The following is a 22,889-nucleotide window of genomic DNA, read 5'->3' as shown; positions in this document are numbered from 1 at the left end:
ACGTGCCAGGCGTGTCTAACGACTACAAAACTTGGGTTGAAGAATAAAACTTATAAACAAGTGATGGATATTGAATGAAGTGAGGGAAGAAAGGAAATCCAAAAGATCAAACGTCTAACACGAGGGATCGCCTTACTTTCGGAGATAGATCTTGTAAACATCAATCAAGATTGTCGATTAGGTGGAGCAATGCGAAGGGTAACAATGAAGTAACGGTTTTAAGAGATCTAATGCGATATTAATATTCGGATGAACCGCTCAATTCTCGGTCCTATCGGTAAGTTCTCATTGAATTAAATATAGAAACAAGGTGTATTTCCAAGTGGTTTTTGAATCGACATAGGTATAGATATTCCATTGGAATGTCTAACGAATGTGATTAAGAGTGATGATGTTGGAAGAATGAATGTAAGAAGAGGTGCTCGGGAGGAGCGGACTACCGTACCCACTAGCAGACCCCTTATCGAGTTTACTCGATTATCTTTTACTGAGGGGAAGGTACATGTACCTATATACCTAATGTACCTAGGTATATGTAGGTAAGTCGTGTCTCCTTTCCTCAAGGGTTCCTAGGTATTTCGGGACGTAGCCGGTATGTACGGACTTATAATGGATGTGTCGCTTGCGACTTGAAACTAACCGAATGAAAATACGCAAGCATTTATAACATAGAATCATTAGATCTTCTAATATGTTCCTGTTTGAAAATATTAAGATATACAAGCGGCACGGTCCCGGATTCCGATCCCCCGCTCTTAAAACCGCTAGGAGTGAGATTAAAAATAGTGAACTAAAGGCTTCCCTGTTAAAACTAATCCTATTTAGATATAGTCTGTACCGAGGCTCTACTATAGCTGCGTCATTCTGCCAGGAACTAACTCAAGTATTTCACCGCCTAACCTCATATAGGTATCCGTAAAGTATGTACCTACCTACGTATTTAAGGACTAATACTACCTAAGTAAGGGGTAATATGATCTGTATAGAAGTTCCTAGAATGAATCTAACAAGATTTTTAATCAAGATGAATTGTCCTTTGAATATTTCACCTTGTTATAATAAATCTACAGCCTCAATCTGTAATTCAAGGCATCCTTAAGAATTAAAGAATGAGAGGATAATATTATGTACCAATGCACTTAGATATCGTATAGTACATGCATTAGCTATTCATGGCCGAATTACTTGGAATAAGTTAGTAGGTACCATTCTTTCCTCCTAAATACAATACAAATATGAGTACCTATCCAAGTACCTCGGCAAGTCAATACAAGGTTTTGACAAAACGCCCCATAACCTGCCTGGAGTTCAACCTAGCTAAAACGCCAACTCCACTAAAATCTACCTAGCAAAGACCCCTAAAAAGGTCATTTTAAAAGGCGAGCTATCAAAAATAATAGGGTGGTTCATTTTTTCGATGCGACGAATTAACCCTTTCTCCAGTTCTCATTCATTCACCAAATCACCCCAACAACAATAGTCAAGTCACGACATCAAATATCTTCGTTTTTACATTTCAACGACATTATTCATCCTCAAATTCACGATTCATCTCAAAGTAATCACACTCAAATCGTTCAAGATGATTGATAATTTACATCTTGTCAACATGATGTCTTTTCTTGATTCGCTTTAATCCAGCGTTTAGTTGGACTAAACGATACTTTTATTCATCTTTTGATCCAAAGTCACCATCAAATTCATCTACCTACACATATATCTAGGTAATTATCCTCTAGGTATTTGTTTCCGATTGGGACTTGTTACTTACCTAAGTAATTCTCCTAGTCACGTCGATAGGAGGAGTCATACAAATTCATCACCAAGACTTGATACTATTCGTCATTCGCGTCACACAAGAATCTATTCAAGACATTCAAACTTGGAATTTGGAAACTTGAAAGGAATTCATAGAATATTTTCTGGGAATCGCGATATGTATTCGAAGACCGTTGGGTTTTCGGAAGATATCAAAGTTAACGAGATGATTGAAAAGGAACAACAACATCCTCATCCTCATTATCACCGCTATCATCATCATCATCAACTATCACATACAATCAATATGAAATTGCAATCTCCTGAAGATGTTCTTCGAGAAGCATATATCTCCGCCAAAGATATCGCTGTCGAACAATCATTTTCTCATATTGGATCTCCACCTATCAATTTTGCTACAGTACTTCCCGGACTTTATCGAAGTGGTTATCCTCAAACATCGGATTATCCATTTATGCAGACACTTGATTTAAAAACTATCGTCACCTTAGTCGGCAAAGAGTTACCGGATGGATTTCAACAATTTATTGACGAAAATGGAATCAAACATCAAATATTCGACATGGCTGGTACCAAAAAGGCAGAAATTCCAATTGAAACTATGCAATCCATCATTTCAATTATCAGCAACCGAAAAAATTATCCTCTACTCATTCATTGTAATCATGGAAAACATCGAACTGGATGTGTTGTTGGTGTTTTACGAAAAACCAACGAATGGGATACCACCAGCATTATTCGAGAATACACCAAATATGCCGAACCAAAGGTTAGAGAGACAGATGTGAAATACCTACTGGATTTCAAGTTAGCGGATCTTCCCAATGTCATATCAAGACCAAGTCGAGCACCTTTTGTCGTACGTACATTTTATGGTATGATCATGTTGGCATCATTCACTATATCCATCTGGGTATATTCAAGTACTAGATTATTATTACTCACTACCGTTTAATTCAACACAACCTCATTTCGCGATGTATCGTTTCAAATCATCAGACAGGGAAGGCATTAAATCAACATGGACGGCTTATTATGAATATGCCACGACGAGACCGAAGGAGACCATTGATTAGGATCTAATTATGATTCCGATTGTCTAGGAATGCATTGGAAGCTTGGTGTTTCTTCAATTGATTATATCAAGAATGTATTTGAGGAAAATTGAAGATAGAGAAAGAACAACTTCGACGACATGGCGTTGAGAAAATTGAAAGCATATTCATAGGTATAACAGATTTATGGATGGTTGGTTTTGGTAGACTATCAAGTGCTGATATGTCTAATGGAGTTTTGATTTGATTCGCATGGATAAATGTATCCCATCTTAAGTTTCTAATATCAAGATTTGTCGGGATATATTACTACGGGGTTAAGTTCAGATTGACACAATACCTGAATCGAGCTGAATTGAATTGGATGCAAATAGACAGGAATGGAAAAGATGGATAGACAATTCAAATCCAAGATACATCAATTGAAGGGTTTTCCACAGCTTATTTTATTAAATCAAGTATTTGTGACACGTCTGGTTACCCATCCAAATATGTCACCATCACATAAGGTGTTCGGTAAGTCTTCAGAGCTACCTCCATGAAACCTCCTTTTCTTGGTATGCTTCGTACATGCTACCACATGATTAAGATATTCATTCAACCCATCTTGGATTATTCCTCCTATTTTCCTTTTCTTTATTTCGATCACCTTTAGCATATACCCAACCAGCCGCGATAACATTCATCAATCCTATACCAATTGCACCACCTCTAACGATACCTCGAATTGAAAATCGACTCCTAAAGGTATTTGGTCTTCTTCTTAAAGCTAATAGAGCATATGTACCACTACTTGCCGCAGTGATACCAGCACTATCAATCTTGAACCCTTGAAGATTGGCATAACTAGAGAAGAGTAATATAGGTACGAATAACATAGGTTTAATTTGTAATGGACGAAAATGAAGTGCCGTTATTAGTGTTGCGAGTCCTGTAGGAGCGAAAGAGGAATCTGTAGTATGTCAATATTTGTATGTATTTCAGGGTGATATAATTGAGTCGAATTCATGTGAAACGAAACGAAAAAAGGAAGAAAAAAAGAGATACATACTTCCCCATGCTTCAAATTGTGATCCTATGGATTTGGATGGTTCGGAAGATGTCATATTGGATATGTTCGTCGTTCAATCGGTTGATGATCGAATCCTTGTGTACTTTCGAAACCACAAGATCAGATTTCTGTAGGGATATGTGATCGAATAACGAACGAAATAGATAAATCGAATTAAATAGGTCAATTATGATTAACCTCGTCACGATCTAAACTGTTGATATTTATTTGTTTTTTCCTGTAATTAAATAGAGACGAAATTGATATTGATATTAATATTGAATGACGAATTGATGATGAGGCTCATTTTTAAGAATTCTTATTATTCTATTAGAAATGGAAATGGATAGTGGGGTATGGGGTATCGAGGCGATATCATTGCATCTTAGCATGTACCCATACATTCAAAATTTATTATGCATCAGCCACAATCTTATCGGTCTAGAACATTTGAAGCCACTTTGCAACAAGAACTTTAGAATATTCTCAATCAATTTCAGCCTCGACTTCATTTCAATTCAATCACAATTTCATTCCGTTTCGTTCTTTAATTAATGAGGATATCTTCCTCATTTCATAATTCTTGCTCACCATTTTAGCGATTCGATAACACTTCTAATTTCGATTCCTTATATTCAATCATCCGAGCAAACAAAACAACTGGAACGTCGCGTACCTAGATATCATCTACCTACCTACCCACCCACCTACTCGTCCACCTATCAACATATCTTATTCCGATAATTCCATTCGATTTTGATATGTTCATCTCGGATTAACCTCTAAACTCGAGGCGATTCCCTTCGCCATAAACCCATTTATTCCGATCCATCATTCGATTCGATCTAGATCTAATACCGATTCGCCTCGTTTAACCCGCGCGGACCTCATTCGACTCCCATACAAATACAATCTTGATCATGCCTAGCGCAACATCCTCTGGTTTTGATTCCTCAAATGGATCAGCTCGATCTAGAGAACATAATCAAGGAAATCAAGATCGTAAATTCACTCCCGAACAAAAAGCTGCGGTATTACGAATTCGAAGATGTAAAGCGACAGCGTTTTATGATATCCTAGACCTCGAATCCGTACGATCAACATGTTCCGATGCCGATATTAAAAAAGCCTATCGTAAACAATCCTTATTGACACATCCGGATAAAAATGGTCATGAACATGCAGATGAAGCCTTCAAGATGGTTAGTCGTGCTTTTGGAGTATTAGGAGATAAGGAAAAACGAGAAAAATATGATCGATTCGGTACCGATCCGGATAGTAGATTTGAAAGCGCTAGAGCTCAAGCTAGTAATCCATTTAGTGGATTTGGTGGTGCAAGAGCTGGTCCAGGTGGTCCAGGAGGTCCATTTGGTGGTGGTGGAATGTGGGAAGACGAGATAAGTCCTGAAGAAATGTTTCAACGATTCTTTGGAGGTGGATTTGGTGGTCCTTTCGGAGGTAAGTTATTTACGTTTGATCCCTTACAGTCAAAAGTAAAGAAGAGAGGGATATGAGAGTAGAGAAGTCTAACATATAATAGGTTTCGATACTGGACCGCAATTCGTCTTTAATATCGGTGGTAATCGTGGATTCCGAGTACATCAAATGGGTGGTGCAGGTCCTAGAAGAAGACCAAGAGAAACTGACCAACGACCACAAACAGGTTGGGATACATTAATCAGTCTATTACCAATCCTCTTTTTATTCGTATTCCCATTATTGTCCTCCATCTTTTCCGGAAGCGATTCACAACCTACTGTACCATCGATGGTATTCGATGCCGAATCCCCTCCTTTAACATATCATCGAACTACACCAAAACTTGGCGTCGATTATTATGTTGATCCTGCTGAAGTTATCGGATGGAATGATTATAAATTTCGACAACTTGATAAAGAAGCTGAAGTTGGATTCGTACGTGCTTTACGACGTCGTTGCGATACTGAAATGCGTACGAAACATGATTTAATCGAAAAGGCACAAGGATGGTTTCATGTGGATCATGACAAGATGAAAATTGCCGAACAATTCGAAATGTCCTCATGCAAACGTATGGATGCTCTTGGTATTTCCCGGTAGCATTATTTCATCCGGGGATATTGTTTTGAGGATACCTAGATATCATACTTGTGTCTATCGTCCGAAGTCAAGTACCTAGGTAGAGTTATAGGTAGAGGAAAACGGTTCGATTCAATAGTATCTAATAAAGAATTACGAGCGAGGATTTTGAAATGTTTAAATATGCTAGGCGTTTGGAGATTACGAATTAAGCATGAAATTCATCATGTTAGATATTCATGAATTGATACTATATTACTACCTGTATCGTCGTCATTCCTAGTCTCAATCCACTTCTCGATTAATTCTTCAAATAATACAAATACTACTTATCTAATTCCTCTCCTAGGATCTAATGCTTCATTCCTTCTAAAATCTCGTATTTCTTTCGTACCTAAACTTCCTAATCCTCCTTCACTTCTACGTTCCCAACCTCCAAGTCGTACTACAAGACATGTTGCATTATCTCCATCATTACTGACTTCTGTAGCATATGATACAACATCTCTTGAACCTTGTTCGGGTGTTTTGGCTTCTTTAACAATATCAACAATCTCTTGATCGCTTAGAGTACCGGAAATACCATCCGACATCAATACGATAAAGCTATATTGTGCTGGTCCTAATTCCGTACGTGTAATTTCAGGTTCAGCAGAAACACCTAATCGTTTTGAAGCCATATCTCCAAAAGCTCGAGAGTTGGCTAAACCTTGGATTCGTTCTTCACCGAATGAATCCGTCACGAATGATGCAGCGAATCGACGTAATCGATGAGATTCGCTTGGAGAACTTGGTCGATGATCTGATGTTAAAGGTCGAGGTAAACCAGTAGCAGTTTCGCATAATAAAATTCGAGTATCACCAACGTGACCAACAAGTAACGTTGAAGTAGCAGCTGGATGCCAAAATGGAGCTGGTGTAGGTGTTGATATTAAAACAACGGATGCGGTCGAGCCTCCTTTAAATCGTGTACGTCCACCTATACCTTGACCTGATGGAGGTAAATGATGTGGTTTTCCTAATACTTCATCGAAATTTAATGCCGTATCGGAAACGTATGGATCATCAGGATCAGGTTTTCGAGCTTGTGCTGCAACAAAGTCGAGGTCGGCACGAAGGAACGCATATGTTAAAACGGATTCGATACTAATAGGAGGCGCGAGAGAGTCGGAATCTTGTTTAAGATGAAAGTAAGGAGGATGAAATCGTCGAAAATAACCACCAATAGTACTCTTATATTCTTCAACAAGTTCCTTTTGTAATCGTAAAGCTTTTGATTGCGAGACTATGGCTGGGATAGGTTGACTTCCTTCGATAGCTTTGGACTTTTGAACTTCTTGTATCGCATCATTTTTATCTATTTCGGGTATCTCAGCTTTTGCCATGACAGCTTCCGAACCTTTTATATCCAATTGGTCAAGTTTCTTTTGTCCAGCAGTTTCGATGTCGGGTAGGGTTCGTTTCGGGGTACCAGAAGAATCCGAGTCGGGGTTATTACTCTTTCGCGTCGAACGAAGACTGCTTTTCAATTCGAATTCTTCTGCTGCCTCTTCGATATATCCATGAAGTTCATCTCGTAGAAAATTACTACATTGTGTCCCTCCATGACCATCAAAAACCCCAAAATAAAATATTTGAGGATCTCCGTATGCACTATCAGCCGATGTACCTTCTCCTGTCTTATTCATAGTACTTCTAACAAGACTAATAGGAGCACGTTTTGCGAAAGCAGGTATATCGATAGTACCGGCTTGATTGGTATCTTCATTATATGGTCTCGAACCTCTGGAATCCGCAGCACCGAAATGATGTTTAGCACTACGTAAAGGTATACGAACAACGGTTAAATCTCGATTCGACGGTAGATGGGGTGGAGATATGGGTGCGGCACCGGAATTCGAATTATGAGGAGCGGCTGCGGATCGAGGTAATTTATGATGAGGACCGGTAGGAGCTCGTGAATCGGGATGTAACGAAGAGGATGGTAGATGTGTTACGAAATATGTATGAAAACCACGTTGAACATTACGTGGTGAAGGAGGAACTTGAGAGGATTGGGATTCGACACGAGATGTAGTATTCGTATCTTGGGATACCGAAAAGAATCGATTTTGGGAGTTTGATGCTGTACATCTCGAAACGGTTCGATACGTATATTTCGAGCTATTTGATTCGAAGAAATTCGCGATAAAACCTATACAATCTATTGTTAGTTAAGTCGTGCTACGCAAATCCAAGACAAGCAGGAAAGCAGATAGAAACGAAGCCGAAAGACGGGCGGACAATAGGTAGACAGGCAAATAGAGGGACAGATGAACTACTAACCATACGTATCATTCAAGGACCATCTTTTCGGTCCACGACCTAACCCCATAACGTAGGTGATATAGGGATATCCTTAATTGTCGAATTGAGGTATTGTATTCGGCTTCACAACACATGTGTTAAGCACTCAGGACCATACGGTGTATGATTATAAACGATCGCAAGGTAAATCGGAGTAGAATTCGCAATTCAAAGCCGGTGTCGGAAGTATTGACGAGATAAATTCGTTTCGTTTCGTTAGGGTATTGTTGAGGATGATGATCATGTGGTAAAACGTCAAATGAAGTCAATTAGACTTGGGTAGGTTAGGAAACGAGCATAAACTAAATCAGGACCGAAAATTAACATCAAGGAGAACAAGAGTGTATATAAATTCAACTCCAAAAGACGAAGATGAATAATGAATTAAGAAAGAAACATTTGATGCCTTGGTAAGAATTAGGAATTAGGTATGATGGAATCATTTTGGAGGATTAAAGTTGTCCGCCTCAACCCGACGGTTTGGAGAGAAAGATCCCACAAAACTCTATTAATTTCTTAGAACGTACCGAAAATACAAGGATATGATTGGTTACATCAAGTAGTGGGGTTTAGCAAGTACATGCACATATCTAGCAATTGAATTTTATGTTTTATCCATAGATGTATCCTAGTAGCATCCGCGATCCGTCTTTAGTTTTACATTTCAGATACATTATCACAAAAGAAGCCCTCAAAATACACCATAATTCGAATCGAATATCCAACGTTCACATTGGGGTTTACAGTAGCTATAGGTATTAAACTAAGAGAACCTATACCTACGAGTACCTAGATAGGTATGCGTCATGCCGTCATGCCGTCATACCCGAATGTTAGTTCAAAAACCATGCGGGGCTTTAATGTTAACGCATACTTTAATTGGTACCTAGGGACCAATGTGCTTAAGGTTGATAAGAATCAACCAAAATATCAATTCATAATACGTACCATACATTTACAAACATACCTAGGTACCTACAACTTCAAATTTACTACACCACCATTATCAATATCTATTGCGACATTCAAGATAATCACACCAGTTATAAGTCAGAATTGATACCGTTCCATCATTCAAATGTTAGTTCGGTTCCATATCCATTCAAATTTACATACCGGAAAATAATCAACACCGTTTCGGTAAAGATCCAAGTCTTGCGTAGTATTCATCTACAATTCGACATTCTCCACGCGGACATACGGGTTCCAATACCTTACCTAGGATTGCCTAACAGCCTAGTTATCGCACCTAAGCTACTTGGTAGATAGGCTAGAACTTCCTGGTCTATTATTCCTTGCATATTTTCTCCTCTTATAGATTCATATATACATAGACACGCCCACATCCGAATCCACCGCATCTTTCATTCGTTACAACATCATATTTCCGGTAGAACCCGACACCGGATTATGTCTATTTCCAACGTCGGATCTGTCGTATTACATTTAGTTGTATTCTTAACAACTCTTGTCAATTTTCATTCGGTTTTATCTCATGTTGAACCTGTCCTACTTATCGGTCTTTATATACTTTCGAAATTGTTTACTCGAACTCCCGACGATTTTTGTATGTTAAAATGTCCAGAGCTTTAAGTACACAAGTCGATTTGGAGATAGCCATCAATGGTTATATAACTCCAGGAGAAGATTATTTCGACCGAGGTGCTGCTTCACCGGTTTTATCTTCAATATCGAATCGAGAACAACAAGAAAAAAGACCTCGACCTACTCCACTTCCTGGTCCACCAAATGCCGAAAGTTTAGCTAGAATGATATCCAATGCTAGAAAATCGAAAAAAGGAAAGATAGGAATACGTGATAGAATATGTTGTCATCAATGGACTTGGTTTACGATGGTACGTATGATTTTCTTATGTCGTTCTTTTTTTCGTCGCTAACATAAATTAGACAATGGTAAGCTAAGACTTTGATATCATGTACTTTTGATAGTCATCTCTATCATATATATCATAAGTCGCATACTTAATGATACCTAGGCAACTGGTGGTGTTGCCAATGTCCTTCACTCAGGTAATATCCCTCCCCCTAACAAGGGTTCGAATCATAGAATACCTAGGTGGCTAACATTTAATTTAGTATGGACTCCGTATCGTGCTGATTGGATTTGGTATATCGGTCTCATCTTCTTTCTTCTCAATTTATGTCTTTTTATCATGAATTGCATCTTAATTACGATGAGATTCATCATGGTACCGGGAAGTTTTATGCATTCATTTTTGGATCAAATGGAATCACTTTTTATTCCATCCGTGGTACGTTCAATTTTTTCAATTCCTATGTCGCTTAATCTCATATCTATTAATTCATATATCAATTCATATAATATCGGAATTTTATACGATACCAAACTAATGTTGAATTAGGTAGTCTCGTAAGTTTCACGATGGACTTCATCATGACACCTTCATTGATTACGAACAGCACTGCAACTATCATGATCAATACTTGCGAATATGGTATTCCTATGACAGGTCCTTGGCTTCAACATACTATGGAATGGTTATTTTGGATTTATATCGTCGTAAGCGTAATAGCTAGTGCTGGTATGTATTTGATTTTATGGTCAACTCAGTAAGTCAATCCATTCGTCACATTTCAATCCGACATTGTTCTTCTCGGGTCACTAACATATAACAGAATCTTCCCTATTCATACCATGACACCCGTTTGGGTATTTCCAGGATATCCTTTACTTTTAACGGCTCCGTTCGCTAGTACACTCATAGCAGCGAATACTACGGCTATGAACAATCCACCTATCAATAGATTAGCTATAGCAATGTGTGCCATAGCTGTACAAGGTACTGGGTTCCTTATAAGTTTTATGATATGCGCTGCATTCATTTATCGTCTTATGACACAAAAGTTACCTAGAGATATGCAAAGACCAGGTGTAGTAAGTCATACCTACCAATGTCCCCTTATGATTCTCGATATTGACTTCCTATCAGTTCATCTCTATTGGACCTAGTGGTTTTACAGTAGCTGGATTAGGTATGATCATCCATTTATATGCAGCCTGTTCAGCCTGGATATTCATCTAGATGGTACAACTAACTTAAATAGTTTCCCTCGGTCAGCAATCACAAGTTGTCATACCAGATAGTTTTCAAGGATCAACTCATAGTGTTATCATCTTACGATTACTCTCAACTATAGTTGGATTATGGTTATGGGGTCTTAGTATTTGGTTCTTTTTAGTATCGGTCGGTTCATTATGGAAATATGTACGACCTGAACGAAAGATGCCTTTTCAAATGACATGGTGGTCTTTCGTCTTCCCAAATACCGCATTAGTTACTGCTACTTTAGCTTTAGCTACCGCACTTGGAAGTACTGGACTTCGTATTTGTGGTTGTGTTATGGCAGCTTTATTAATTGTTGTTTGGGCTCTCGTTTTGATGAGTATGTTGAAATGTCTTTGGAATAGACAACTACTTTGGCCGAAAGAGTTAGAAGGCGATTGATCAGTTACGACTTCTCATTGGATGAGGGCTCAATATTGTTGGGTACCAAGTTAAGGGTTCACGAAGCATGTATTTCGGCGTTTGGTTGATACCCAAAATTAGACATCATTCTCGCGATAAGATGGTCAATAAAGTTAGATATGGTGATAGACAACATAATATGTATCTGCCCTGCTCAGAAGTACCTAGCAGGTATGACTCGAAGTCCCCAAGCACCCAGTTGACATGACAGGTATCTACCTAGATATCTACTCAATCTCTTCAATTTTTGGCTTCACCTTTGGTTCTAGTGATGGTAAATCTGGTCTCGAACTAAGCCCAATATCTAATCCAGCTAGTTTCGTCAATGCTGTAGGTCCTTGATCATCACGAACTTCCGAGATGGATGATACCAATGTACTTAAATGCCAATTTTGTAAACTTTCCACAACATCACGAGCATGTTGTTGTACAAGTCCATCATTATCCGTTTGTGCGATATACTCAAGTGAACGTGTAATATCCTCACGACTTGTATCTGTAAGTCCAAATCCAAGACGTTTACCACTTTCGCGTGCATCCGAAAGAGCTTTAACGAAATGTAAAATAAGAATAATAGCAGCTCGTCGTAAAATTCCAACTTCCGGATCGGTTTCGAGAGCGAGAATGTTAAGACATAGATCGACGGATGTCTCAATAAGAGAAGTACCCAATCCAGCAACATTAATTTCAATACCGACGGAGAGGATAGATAATGCTGAAGCACGCATACGTACGTCTTCCGCTCCACGTTTACTTTCCCATCCAGATACGATATGTGCGATAATTTCATTCCGTGATTTCTCTTCTTCCGTTTGTTCATCAAGTTCGCTAAAGTCAGGTACCTCTCCATGCCAAGCATCTTGAGCTGCTTTATTTTTCATTTGTTTCAGTCGATCTTCTCGTTCTTGTTTCGTCTTGGTTTTAGGTCGATATGCGCGTCGTCCCGCGATTGTAAGTAGCGCTTCACCTACTTGCTTTGATGTTTCTCCTGAAAATGTCTCACCAAGACGTTGTATCACTTGAAGTAAAGCTTCACCGAATCGTAGTCGAACATCGGTCGTCTCTAACTCGTTGGCATCGATATAATGTTCTAATATCTCTTTGGTAGTTGATCTAGGATGTTTATTCGCCAGTTGAGTGAATAATTTCAATACCGTCAAATTGATATAATCATCATCTTCGTTCAGAAGCGACGAGAGAAGTACCAAGATGGATTGAATATCGAGGATAGGACTACTAGATCTAATTAACCCAGATAAAAGATTTAAACCTTCTGTCCGTACGGGCGGGGGGGAATCTGACTGCGTAATATATGATATAGCTAGGTTATATGTTTTGCGATCTTCTACTTGACGATCCGTTGGTGCTGTTGTTCTTTCAGACGGATCGTCAATCCCGTCTCGGTATTTTAGAAGAAGGGAAAGGTTGCGAGCCGTTTGTGATATATCCATATCTTGTGACTTGCTGATTCTTTCGAGTGAGGTTTCGATAGACGTGATGATATCTGTAGGTGCCTTTGACTTTTGAAAACCTGGGGCTGTGACCACGATGTTTAATAGACTTAATGCCACCGCTGTAGCATCATCGTGCGTCGAGATTGAAGAGGTATGCGATTCATTCAATACCTGACTAACAAATTCAAGTAATTGTTTCCAATTTGATACTAATTTGTCGGATAACATTTCCATCATCTTTTGAAGAACTTTCGCTTCGATAATTTGTATTGTTGGATCTTTCAATGGATCTTCCTTGGAAATGAATTGAATCTCATCAGTTCTCTTTTTAGATCCAAATGAACTTCGGAATAAACTGAGAAATAGTGTAGAAATATCGGAATCGGTCCCAACAGACTGTAAAAGATTCACGAGAGAATCCGATTTCGATTCCAATAGTTTCAGGTTCAACTCAACGTCGGAAACATTCGTATTCCCTCGTAATTGCTTTATTTGAATTTTAGAATCTCCCACTTGGTCATAAATCCATCGAGGCTTAGATGCATCCGAGTTTCCATTGATGAGAAGGTTGTCAAGAAGTATTTGGAATTTCTCAGGAGACCCCGAAAGCTTGAGGTAGATCTGCAAAAGGGTATGTGCAGGATTTCGATATCGATCGTCAAATTCCTTATTCGTAGAAGACCAAGTTGAAAGTGTCCATAGCGGTAACATCAATGGCGTAAGCAGTCTTTTGGTTAAACCCGGATTTGGATGCGATTCCAATAAGGAAGATAATCGCCTCAAAGCAACATATAATTCGTCGGCTTCAACAAGAACTGCTTCTTTTTGTAAATCAATAACTTCATCTGGACCAGCGCTGAAAACGAGTGGATCGTTCTTAGATTCTTGTGATGATAAGCTTGGATCGATCTTAGCGAGCATCGGTTCAGCAAATGATATCCAACCAGATGATCCTAAATGAAATAAATGTTAGAAAACATATATCATCTCGAGGATCAATAAAACAGGTCATACCAGGAGCACCAAATTGTTTTCTTCCTAATATACCAAATCCAATAACGTATGAAGCAGCCCTCATCAGATCCGGACCATCCTTTCCATCAAGAAGGGTTAAAAGTTGGGGCGCGATACCAAGGAACCATTGTTCAGGTGGAACTGTAGCAGGTGGGGTAGATAATAAATTTGTTGCTAATTTCAAAGCTTCCATGGTAATGTTGGCTCCTTGTTTCTGTGGCGTTGCTGCTTCAGATGTCTTTACTGTACTAGACGGATGAATAGAAAAGACAAATTCCAATGTAGCTCGAACACCATCCGGTCTTTGAGGAAGTATGGTAAGTACATCCATTAAACGAACTTGAAGCCATCCTGGAACGCGATCAGGTTGGGTTAATTTACTTAGGATTGACATAAGCGCTATGGTATTTGTTCTGATGAATATTAGAAATGACTATTCGATGTCATATAATTGACATACTTGGATAGGAGAGCGCTGAATTCTTTTTGACCTTCTGAACGAGATTGTTCATCACTTGAAGGTTGAAATGCTTTCAATCCAGCACTTTCAATAGCTAATATGAGGGAGTCTTGCCGAGACATTGTAGATTTGATGTGATTACAAAGCTGGTAGTTGGAATCGCTACCGGGGTAGATAATTAGATAGTCGAAAAAACCTATATTGATCGAGTATTCAGATTAATAGCATTCATGCACTAGATGTGTCGTATTCGGATCTTCTAGTCTTCGTGTTTCGTTGAATACGGATTAAATGAGGATGAAGTTGAAAGAAGTTGATCGAAGTTGAGAAAGTTGAAGATGACAATTACGTAGCCCCCAGAACTGGCAGCTTAGGCAATTTAGTGGACAATTTAGGTTGATACCACTGTGGTTTAGTGGATCTAGTGGATACTTAATTGATTATGGTTGCTAAATAGCGTGAATAGCGGGGGCGGGGTAACAAGTGGCACCATTTGTCAAGTCCGTGCCAACTAATAAAACGCGATCATAAATCTAACGCGTTTTTCAATTATTTACTTTCTTTCTTTCTATCCAATCATCCTACTCTCACAACTATTCATCATCAACTTCCTCATTCCCTACCGGAGATAAATCAATCGCTGGTAATTTACTCGAGATACGAATTTATTCATCTTTAATCTTATTGAATCCTTTCGAATTACAACTCTTTCGGTCATTTTGAATTGACCTTTACATAACTCGCATGACACCTACTCTACAGTCCTCCGATTCCCATTTTCCGAAAGGAATGTCTTCGTGACCCCTTAATCGAATCTTTTAATACCTCACATAACACGTCGCTATTTCTTGGGGTCAAAAGGGACCTAATAAGAATTGCCGCGTAAGGATTGTTATGGGAAGGTTGTTTACCGAATCTTGGTAGACGGATCGATTAATAGGGAATGGTATTTCGGAACTTAACCCTAAGCTACCTCTTGGTTCCAAGTTTTGCGTTTACAGTCGTTCAGAATCTACCTTATAAGTTCCTTGTCGATTTTCTAGTGATACTATGTCCTGCTGAAAAGTAGGCATAGTAGATCCGGACTTCAAGGGGTGGAAGGGGAGTAGTTGAACTTTCCAGTCATCTTTATGATGTGTGAGGTGCCTTTGCTATGAGTCGTATTGATAAGAATACCTGGTCTGGTATCACTCGTCAGCTTTGTGTCGCTGGTATTTATACTCTGGTCATTCAATGCCGTATTGATGATGTTCGTTAAAAGTTATGTGGGAATGAAAGATGGTTTTCCTTTTGGTGTACTGTTGTTAATTGAAGACAGCATTGGCATTCGATTTGATCGTATTCTGCCATTGCTTGTAACATCAAGACTAATGGAAGGAAGGTAATATTGGTTACATACAGTCAAGACCTTGTAACAATTTCATCATTCATCATTGATCTTATTCGCCGGAATCATCTATACCACTGTTTCGACCGAGTTAGATGAGCGATGATCATTTGGTTTCAACAGAAATTGTCATAAGAATTCTTGATAATTTTTATTGCCATATTATTTCTTCTCGGAATCCATCTGTCTTTAGTTACGATTCGATACATCATCAGTTGTTGGTTTAAACCCCAACTCATCAAAACAAGCTTTAATGAATCCATCCACTTCATCTCCCCAACCAATTTCATCACGACTCTCAATACCACATTTGGACAATTGTCATTGATGTGTCATTTTATGAGGTATGATCAGGCGCATTAACTTTCTCTTGTGGGTTTTGTCCCATGATGATGAAAGACGCCAAGCCTCTTTCATTCACTACTCTAGTGGTAGTGTATGAATTTCCCTCCCCTCTACCAGATATGGATTGAGGAGAGATGATAGTACGATTTTTATGGATGTATTTTGATCGTACGGAAATGTCCCCCTTGTTGCTTTAGATTTATCTAAACTCGTCGGGGAGGAATCAAAAACAAGTCCTTGTTGGTAATGCGTTCTACAGAAAGAGTTGTTAATGAGAATAGGATCAATATGATCGATTTGATTTGATTCGCCGGGTCCAACAATTGATAACGTCGAAGATGGTTTGGATAAAGTGGGAAGTAGATTCATGAATGTTGTTTTGAGAAATACATGATCGGGTAAGCCGTCAAATGTCACTTTTTTGTAGGGAACGAATATCCGGGACCCATCTTGAGTTGGTGTCAAAGTTTTGTACTTGTCCGGATTTTTTGTCTATGAAAAAGATGATGTTGATACGGTAAACCTGTCAATGTATAAATCATCGCTTTTTGGATTTAACACTACATATTTGAAGGACAGGCCGATTGGAAAGGTTGTCCTAGGTTGTCCCTCTAACTCGTAGTCGCTATGGGTGGAGGGTCAGCCCCCTTTTTTAGGGATAAGTCTCCCCTCTATTACTCTCCATCCCCACCATCATCCTCTGACTCTGTGTCATCCTCTGTCTCCCCTTCAAAGTCTGATACGTTTCGCTGATCATCCGATTTCAAGATTTCATAGTTCATAGGATATCCTTCAAACACCCAATCTTCAAAACTAAGACCTTCTGCTATACTTGGCATCTTAACGAATATCGGAATTTCAACATCAATATTTGTGCGGATATCGTTCGCTGCAAACCTAACGGCATGATCTGTTACCTTTTCCAAACCCATCGACTCATAGAACGAAGCGGTATTTTCTAAGGTTTCCACGTATAAGGGAAGCTCAAGTTCGTCGGCAATATCAATTCCCCATTCTAATAGGAATTCTCTAATTTGTTCGCGTCGATAATCTGGATGTACTGTTAAGCTTGAAAGGTCTTGATTTTATTAGTTTTTTTTCTGTCAGTAATTTAAATCATGATTTCAACTCACAGACGTGTTTACGTCCACCAAATGCATCTTCCCTAATTTCAATCAATCCTTCCAAATTCTTTTGGCATTTCGATTTTTTCTCTTCGCCCTTTAACAAATGAAATATCTCAAGTGGTTGTTTCTAACCATTCTTTTGAGAATCCCATAGGATTTGCCAACTGGCTACTCCGACAATCCTATCTGTATCTGTATCGACGCATTTTACCGTGTAAATATTTCGTTCGGTATTTTCAAGTTGTTTCCGTAATCCATTAGAAAGGTTTCTTGGAAGTGTATGTGATATTCCTAAGGCATATTCGAACGCTGCAATATTGACCTCGGCGATAGCTTCAACGTCCCAGGAGTTTGTTGGTAAAACAGCGAACGGCATTTTGAAATTATTTTTTATTTAAGATTAACAAATCAGATAGGAACGGCTGTGGATGTTGAGTGTTTAGAATTGTATAGGATGGTTGATGATTTAAGAAATGAATGATGTGTCTTGATGTGTTGTTTTTTCACTTGTGCCTTCTATCAACCACCTAGACACCTGCCTAGGCGTTCTAGGATCAACTGACTCTTGCTGCTGTGATGGTGTAAACCACCTAGGTACCTGGGTAGCTAGTGCCCTTGGCGCATCCATATAGGTAATACTCAGCTTCCTAATGTTTAAGAAAGTGCAACGCGACCCTTTCAACAACTAACTAGGTACATTAGGCATACAAGAAAACAAATATCATACCTTCATCAACGTAAATTATAGCAAGATCTATTCATACCTAGGTAAATAGCTCCAAATTACCAGGCCAGAACTACCTAAATATGAAGTCGAAAGTCTGCGTATACTTAAATAAGATCGCGACCGTCCAATTTATAACGGGCTTAGGGGAATGGCATGTGACGTATTAATTCCTTAACTAGTACAGCAGCCTACCTAGATGCATAAATTACAGAACGGTTGTCAACCTTAGAATACCTCAAGTTTTAAGGAATTTCCATTTTTGGCTGCTAACACAGGTTACAAGGCAACTGATTGGGTTAAATAATTAGCGCGAGTAAAACAATTGCCCTGCTTAGCAGCTTAGGTATTGCATTCTAGGCTTATCTAGGGCTCATGAAGTAGAAAATAGGTCCATCAGTTTACCTACCTAGGTATGTAATGAGCCTGGCGAAGTATACCTAACGTTGGCATTTAGTAGGCTACCTGCAAATCCCCTACCTTTAGACGTCAGACACATACAATTGGCCGTTAAGAATCATCAATCATGGTACAGTCCCAGGGCATTTGGATGATTTAAGTACCTAGGTAAATAAACGTTTGTTGGTAGATTGATTACAACGTATCTCTTTTCATCCAATAAGAACAGATCCACTTGGACTTGCATCCTGGCATACATATGTACCTTGGAGGCTGAGAAGTTTGCCTAATCCTTCAAACCAATGCGACCGCGGGGCTGTGTCGAAGAAATAATGGCGATAACAAACACTCGCGAGTAGATTTTTTCCTACTTCAATCAATATGCTATTTCTTTGATAATTATTCTTCTCCTTTCAATTCTCTTCTTATATTATTTCATGTAATTTTTCGCCTTCGACAGCGCAAATTCGTTCGTTTTCGAGATTACTCAACTCGCCACGATGGCAGTCGACGAAAAACGATCATGTTCTTCGCGATTATCTTTCCTTCGAACCAAAAGAGCAATGTTCGCATTGACAATATTGGTTATTATATCGGCCGTATTAATTGGTAAGTTTCTCCTTTACCTTCCATCGATATTAATTATCAAATACCTACATGTAGAGGACCATATGCTAATGTCTGTGTTCAACCGTAGCTCTCGGCGCGACCCACGTACTTCGATCCGATAACGGTAGCAATAACGACAATAACGACAATAACAATGACAATAATCCTCAGCGACCGACCGATGTCAACATAACATCAGATGGTATCATGTCCGCATTAGGGAATTGGAAACCAAAGAATTCAAGCAATATCGCAAGTGGTACACCTCTTCGTATTATGGCACTTGGTGCTTCATTAGTTCGAGGAGAATTTTCAATTGGTAATATCGGATTTCGCAAGACAATGCGTGATCAACTAGTTGATTTAGGTGTTCCTGTCAACATGGTTGGATCTCAACGATTCGGAGATATGCTTGATAATGATCTTGAAGCATATGGTGGAAATCGTGTCAGTCAAATTTATGAACATGCTACTCATATCGTACCACAACTTCAACCAAACATCTTCTTGATTCAAGTAGGAACAAATAATGTTCTTCAAAATCGAGATGTCGACAAAACGGGTACAGATATGAAAAACTTCATAAATTACTTATTAAAGACATCCCCTCGATCGACCGTAATATTTAGTACCTGTTTAACCAACACAGTTCCCGATTGCGAACCCAAGATTCTAGATGTCAATCAACAATATCGCGATCTCATCAAGAATTATACCGGAAAGCCAGTCTTATTAGCAGAAATGCATCCTAGCGAAGGATTTCCTGATCGACCACAACCTTCCGATATTGGTCCTGATGGTACACATCCTTCAGATTATGGTTATGAATTAATGGGACATATCTTTACAAAAGGTATTCAAGAAGCAGATAGGAAAGGATTTCTTCGATGGCCGGTTGAAAATGGACTTGAAAAAGATGGAGATGCTGGAAGAGCTGAAGCGAATACGACAACGGTAGAATTACCACCACCCACTTCGACGACAACTACTATTACTAGTACTTCTCAAACCGATTCAACAAATACTGTAACTACGAAACCCACGGCGAAAAGCTAGACCTTCGATGGTGTAAGGGTTTGATATACAGCAATCCATGATCATATCATACGTAGAATTGTATGTTATGTATGGTTATGATTGCCTTCTCTCCACCTAATTACGGCGAATCGCACCCGATTAGTGATACGGTGGTACCCAACCCACCAACCTAGGTACCTAGATACGCTATGAAGTCACTGAGGATCTACAACATTAGGGGAACTCGGCTAGAGATCGAAAGGCTTCTTAATTCGAATAATTCGACTCGGTTCAGGTTACCTTAATAATGAAGCTATACCCAGGTTCTTGCCGAAATATCATACGTACTAGTATGATATAGGTCATAGCATCGTGTCGCAAATGCTAGGATTTTGAAACGAGGCTCTCCAGACCCATGTAAATCAATAAGTTACCCCTAGGTAATCGGGTAGTCTGAAGACTGATCTTTGCAACATCATCATGCAGTCACGTAAGGAAATTTCATAAATTGATCAATTTCAATGCAATTGAACGTTGTTAGAATTTCCTTACTCATCCTCACAAATACCATTTTTTTCTATTTTTTTTATTCGTAATAACTAGATATATTATTTTGTAGGTAAGATTCTACGAGAAAATGACATGGATCAATTTTCATTCGTACACTCGTCATGGCGCTAATACCCCCTGTTAACCGACGTCTCAATGGTATCGTCTCAGATTCAAGTCGAAACAGCTTCAGTTACAGCCACCATTACTTTTGTAAATATGAAGGATATAATATGGAGTTATGATTGACTTATTCATAATACCATAAAATCATTTCAATCCCCTCTATTGATCTCCATGATCTTCAACTTCCCTTTCTCATATCATTCTTTTTGTTACGAACAGACTTATTTATTAAATTTTAACTTGATTCCCCTGTGTAGATCACGATGGAATCTCAAAAAGCCAAGTACGCCAATCTACAACACGTCGATGATCGAGATGATGCAAGATCTAGTACCGAAGTTGAAGATTCTTTAATGGGTGATGAAAAACAATGGCATGATGTAGAATTGAACAGACCAACAACACGAAAAACAAGAATACGTCGATTCATCACTACAATCAAATCAACTAGATGGATAATCGATACTACTCTATTATTGATCATATTAGGATTATTGATACGAGATCAATGGCGAAAACCTGAAGAAAAAGAAGTAAATCCTTGGCAATTTGGTCAAGATTTAACCGGAGTTGGTCCAAGACGTAAGTTAAATATGTATCGCATGAGAATTCGTACATCAAATCTAATGAAGTACCCAGTTTCTCAAAAAATCACAACATTCGTCCGAGATGAATCGTACGCACCGAATAATACAGCCGAATTCTTCACAGATGAAGTATTACAGAGATGGAATGATATGATGCCAACGGGTATGGGATTTGTATGGGTGAATGATACAAATAAGTATCATGATCTACCTACACCCATCATGTGGCCGGATAAGACTGTTTTTACTACATCAGCTACTCATCAATTACACTGTCTCGTAAGTTTCTAATTCTCTTCCCGTTGGAGCATCATAGCTTACATCTCCTTTAGTTCGCCATCGTTCAAACCTACTCTGGATTAACATCTGGTCATGAAATTCCAGATGATCATCATTGGCATATGATTCATTGTTTCGATTATATGAGACAAGCTATTATGTGCAGCGCCGATATGGCTTTGGAAGGACTAGAAACTACATTCCCAGATCATAATGGAGGTTCTGATGGTTGGGATTCTAAGCATGGTATGTCTCTATCTATCCCTCTTGACTTTTATTTCATACTAATGAATAAATACAGTATGCCGTGATTGGAATGATGTCAAGTCATATTTGGAAAGTGTACGCGCATATGACGATAAACTCATCTATTGAGAAATATTTTATTTGTTTTATTGGCATAAATAAGCATAGGAGTTGGGGACATGGAAATATTCAATTATCCATCAAGAATTCATTACATTAACATCGAAATTGATGTTGAATTGATGCTATATCAAACTAAAATTCGGAGTACATGATTTGACCCATCATCCAAATGATTGAATTGAATATGAGAAACACATATAGTTAATCATGTACAGGTAGCATGATAACTGCTCCATGCTGAATATATCTTCACATGGGGTGATGGAAACTTATTTCATCATATGAGCAAAATCATCCATGTATTCGGTCGGGTTAGCCGAAAACGTTTCCGCCTTTTTAAGTTCCTCTTCAGCCTTCCTTTTCTCTTCTATAGTATTCTCTTCGGCTTTCTTCTTTCTCTCTTCTTGTTCCAAAGCAGCCTTTTCTGGATAACACGTAGGACAAGTTTCATCAATGACAGGATGAGCTAATTGACCCGATTTAGTCATGACGTTATTCGTAACACGTATAGGGTGATATGTATTCGCATACAATCCTAACTTAGCTTTTGTGCATAATCTGATATCTGTCTTATGATGACGGCTATGCCATGGTTTTTTGCATCGAAGATAATCATGTACATGACTTTCACACATCTTCACTACT

General features: G+C 38.7%; 9 protein-coding genes across 9 annotated transcripts; 5 read left to right on the top strand and 4 right to left on the bottom strand.

The window, feature by feature from the left end:
* The first annotated feature begins 1,359 nt into the window (after nucleotides 1-1,359).
* Nucleotides 1,360-3,228, top strand: F4822DRAFT_405411 (tyrosine phosphatase family-domain-containing protein). Its single transcript, XM_051458296.1, has 2 exons — nucleotides 1,360-1,724; nucleotides 1,789-3,228. Exon 2 carries the CDS (start codon nucleotides 1,937-1,939, stop codon nucleotides 2,732-2,734), a length of 798 nt encoding a protein of 265 aa, XP_051315009.1. The 5' UTR covers nucleotides 1,360-1,724; nucleotides 1,789-1,936; the 3' UTR covers nucleotides 2,735-3,228.
* On the bottom strand, nucleotides 3,229-4,245 carry F4822DRAFT_405410 (uncharacterized protein). Its single transcript, XM_051458295.1, has 2 exons — nucleotides 3,886-4,245; nucleotides 3,229-3,786 (listed from the first exon to the last, which is right to left on the bottom strand). Exons 1-2 carry the CDS (start codon nucleotides 3,938-3,940, stop codon nucleotides 3,428-3,430), a joined length of 414 nt encoding a protein of 137 aa, XP_051315008.1. The 5' UTR covers nucleotides 3,941-4,245; the 3' UTR covers nucleotides 3,229-3,427.
* A 117-nt stretch (nucleotides 4,246-4,362) lies between these two features.
* On the top strand, nucleotides 4,363-6,166 carry F4822DRAFT_405408 (DUF1977-domain-containing protein). Its single transcript, XM_051458294.1, has 2 exons — nucleotides 4,363-5,343; nucleotides 5,426-6,166. The coding sequence occupies exons 1-2, from the start codon at nucleotides 4,806-4,808 to the stop codon at nucleotides 5,962-5,964; spliced, it is 1,077 nt and encodes a 358-aa protein (XP_051315007.1). The 5' UTR covers nucleotides 4,363-4,805; the 3' UTR covers nucleotides 5,965-6,166.
* F4822DRAFT_273385 (protein serine/threonine phosphatase 2C) lies at nucleotides 6,101-8,757 on the bottom strand. Its single transcript, XM_051454748.1, has 2 exons — nucleotides 8,269-8,757; nucleotides 6,101-8,137 (listed from the first exon to the last, which is right to left on the bottom strand). Exons 1-2 carry the CDS (start codon nucleotides 8,315-8,317, stop codon nucleotides 6,273-6,275), a joined length of 1,914 nt encoding a protein of 637 aa, XP_051315006.1. The 5' UTR covers nucleotides 8,318-8,757; the 3' UTR covers nucleotides 6,101-6,272.
* A 1,109-nt stretch (nucleotides 8,758-9,866) lies between these two features.
* On the top strand, nucleotides 9,867-11,777 carry F4822DRAFT_437547 (voltage-dependent anion channel-domain-containing protein; the record flags this gene model as incomplete). The annotated part of the gene is made up of 9 exons (XM_051462424.1): nucleotides 9,867-9,951; nucleotides 9,991-10,145; nucleotides 10,287-10,320; nucleotides 10,387-10,566; nucleotides 10,678-10,681; nucleotides 10,732-10,881; nucleotides 10,948-11,206; nucleotides 11,262-11,304; nucleotides 11,377-11,777. 9 exons carry the CDS (start codon nucleotides 9,867-9,869, stop codon nucleotides 11,775-11,777), a joined length of 1,311 nt encoding a protein of 436 aa, XP_051315005.1.
* A 185-nt stretch (nucleotides 11,778-11,962) lies between these two features.
* F4822DRAFT_405400 (uncharacterized protein) lies at nucleotides 11,963-15,075 on the bottom strand. The gene is made up of 3 exons (XM_051458293.1): nucleotides 14,727-15,075; nucleotides 14,267-14,679; nucleotides 11,963-14,205 (listed from the first exon to the last, which is right to left on the bottom strand). The coding sequence occupies exons 1-3, from the start codon at nucleotides 14,846-14,848 to the stop codon at nucleotides 12,026-12,028; spliced, it is 2,715 nt and encodes a 904-aa protein (XP_051315004.1). The 5' UTR covers nucleotides 14,849-15,075; the 3' UTR covers nucleotides 11,963-12,025.
* A 2,057-nt stretch (nucleotides 15,076-17,132) lies between these two features.
* Nucleotides 17,133-17,961, bottom strand: F4822DRAFT_429842 (acyl-CoA N-acyltransferase; the record flags this gene model as incomplete). The annotated part of the gene is made up of 3 exons (XM_051461170.1): nucleotides 17,133-17,536; nucleotides 17,592-17,672; nucleotides 17,718-17,961. The coding sequence occupies 3 exons, from the start codon at nucleotides 17,959-17,961 to the stop codon at nucleotides 17,133-17,135; spliced, it is 729 nt and encodes a 242-aa protein (XP_051315003.1).
* Nucleotides 17,962-19,005: 1,044 nt separating this feature from the next.
* Nucleotides 19,006-20,982, top strand: F4822DRAFT_405397 (carbohydrate esterase family 3 protein). The gene is made up of 2 exons (XM_051458292.1): nucleotides 19,006-19,317; nucleotides 19,406-20,982. Exons 1-2 carry the CDS (start codon nucleotides 19,209-19,211, stop codon nucleotides 20,371-20,373), a joined length of 1,077 nt encoding a protein of 358 aa, XP_051315002.1. The 5' UTR covers nucleotides 19,006-19,208; the 3' UTR covers nucleotides 20,374-20,982.
* Nucleotides 20,983-21,037: 55 nt separating this feature from the next.
* On the top strand, nucleotides 21,038-22,382 carry F4822DRAFT_405396 (uncharacterized protein). Its single transcript, XM_051458291.1, has 4 exons — nucleotides 21,038-21,591; nucleotides 21,649-21,875; nucleotides 21,929-22,121; nucleotides 22,177-22,382. The coding sequence occupies exons 1-4, from the start codon at nucleotides 21,273-21,275 to the stop codon at nucleotides 22,248-22,250; spliced, it is 813 nt and encodes a 270-aa protein (XP_051315001.1). The 5' UTR covers nucleotides 21,038-21,272; the 3' UTR covers nucleotides 22,251-22,382.
* The last annotated feature ends 507 nt before the right edge of the window (nucleotides 22,383-22,889 follow it).

This window comes from Hypoxylon trugodes, assembly GCF_022578975.1.
Source record: "Hypoxylon trugodes strain CBS 135444 unplaced genomic scaffold F4822scaffold_5, whole genome shotgun sequence".
NCBI lineage: Eukaryota > Fungi > Ascomycota > Sordariomycetes > Xylariales > Hypoxylaceae > Hypoxylon > Hypoxylon trugodes.
The sequence above is the reverse complement of the archived record's forward strand: the minus strand, read 5'-3'. Positions and strand labels throughout refer to the sequence as shown.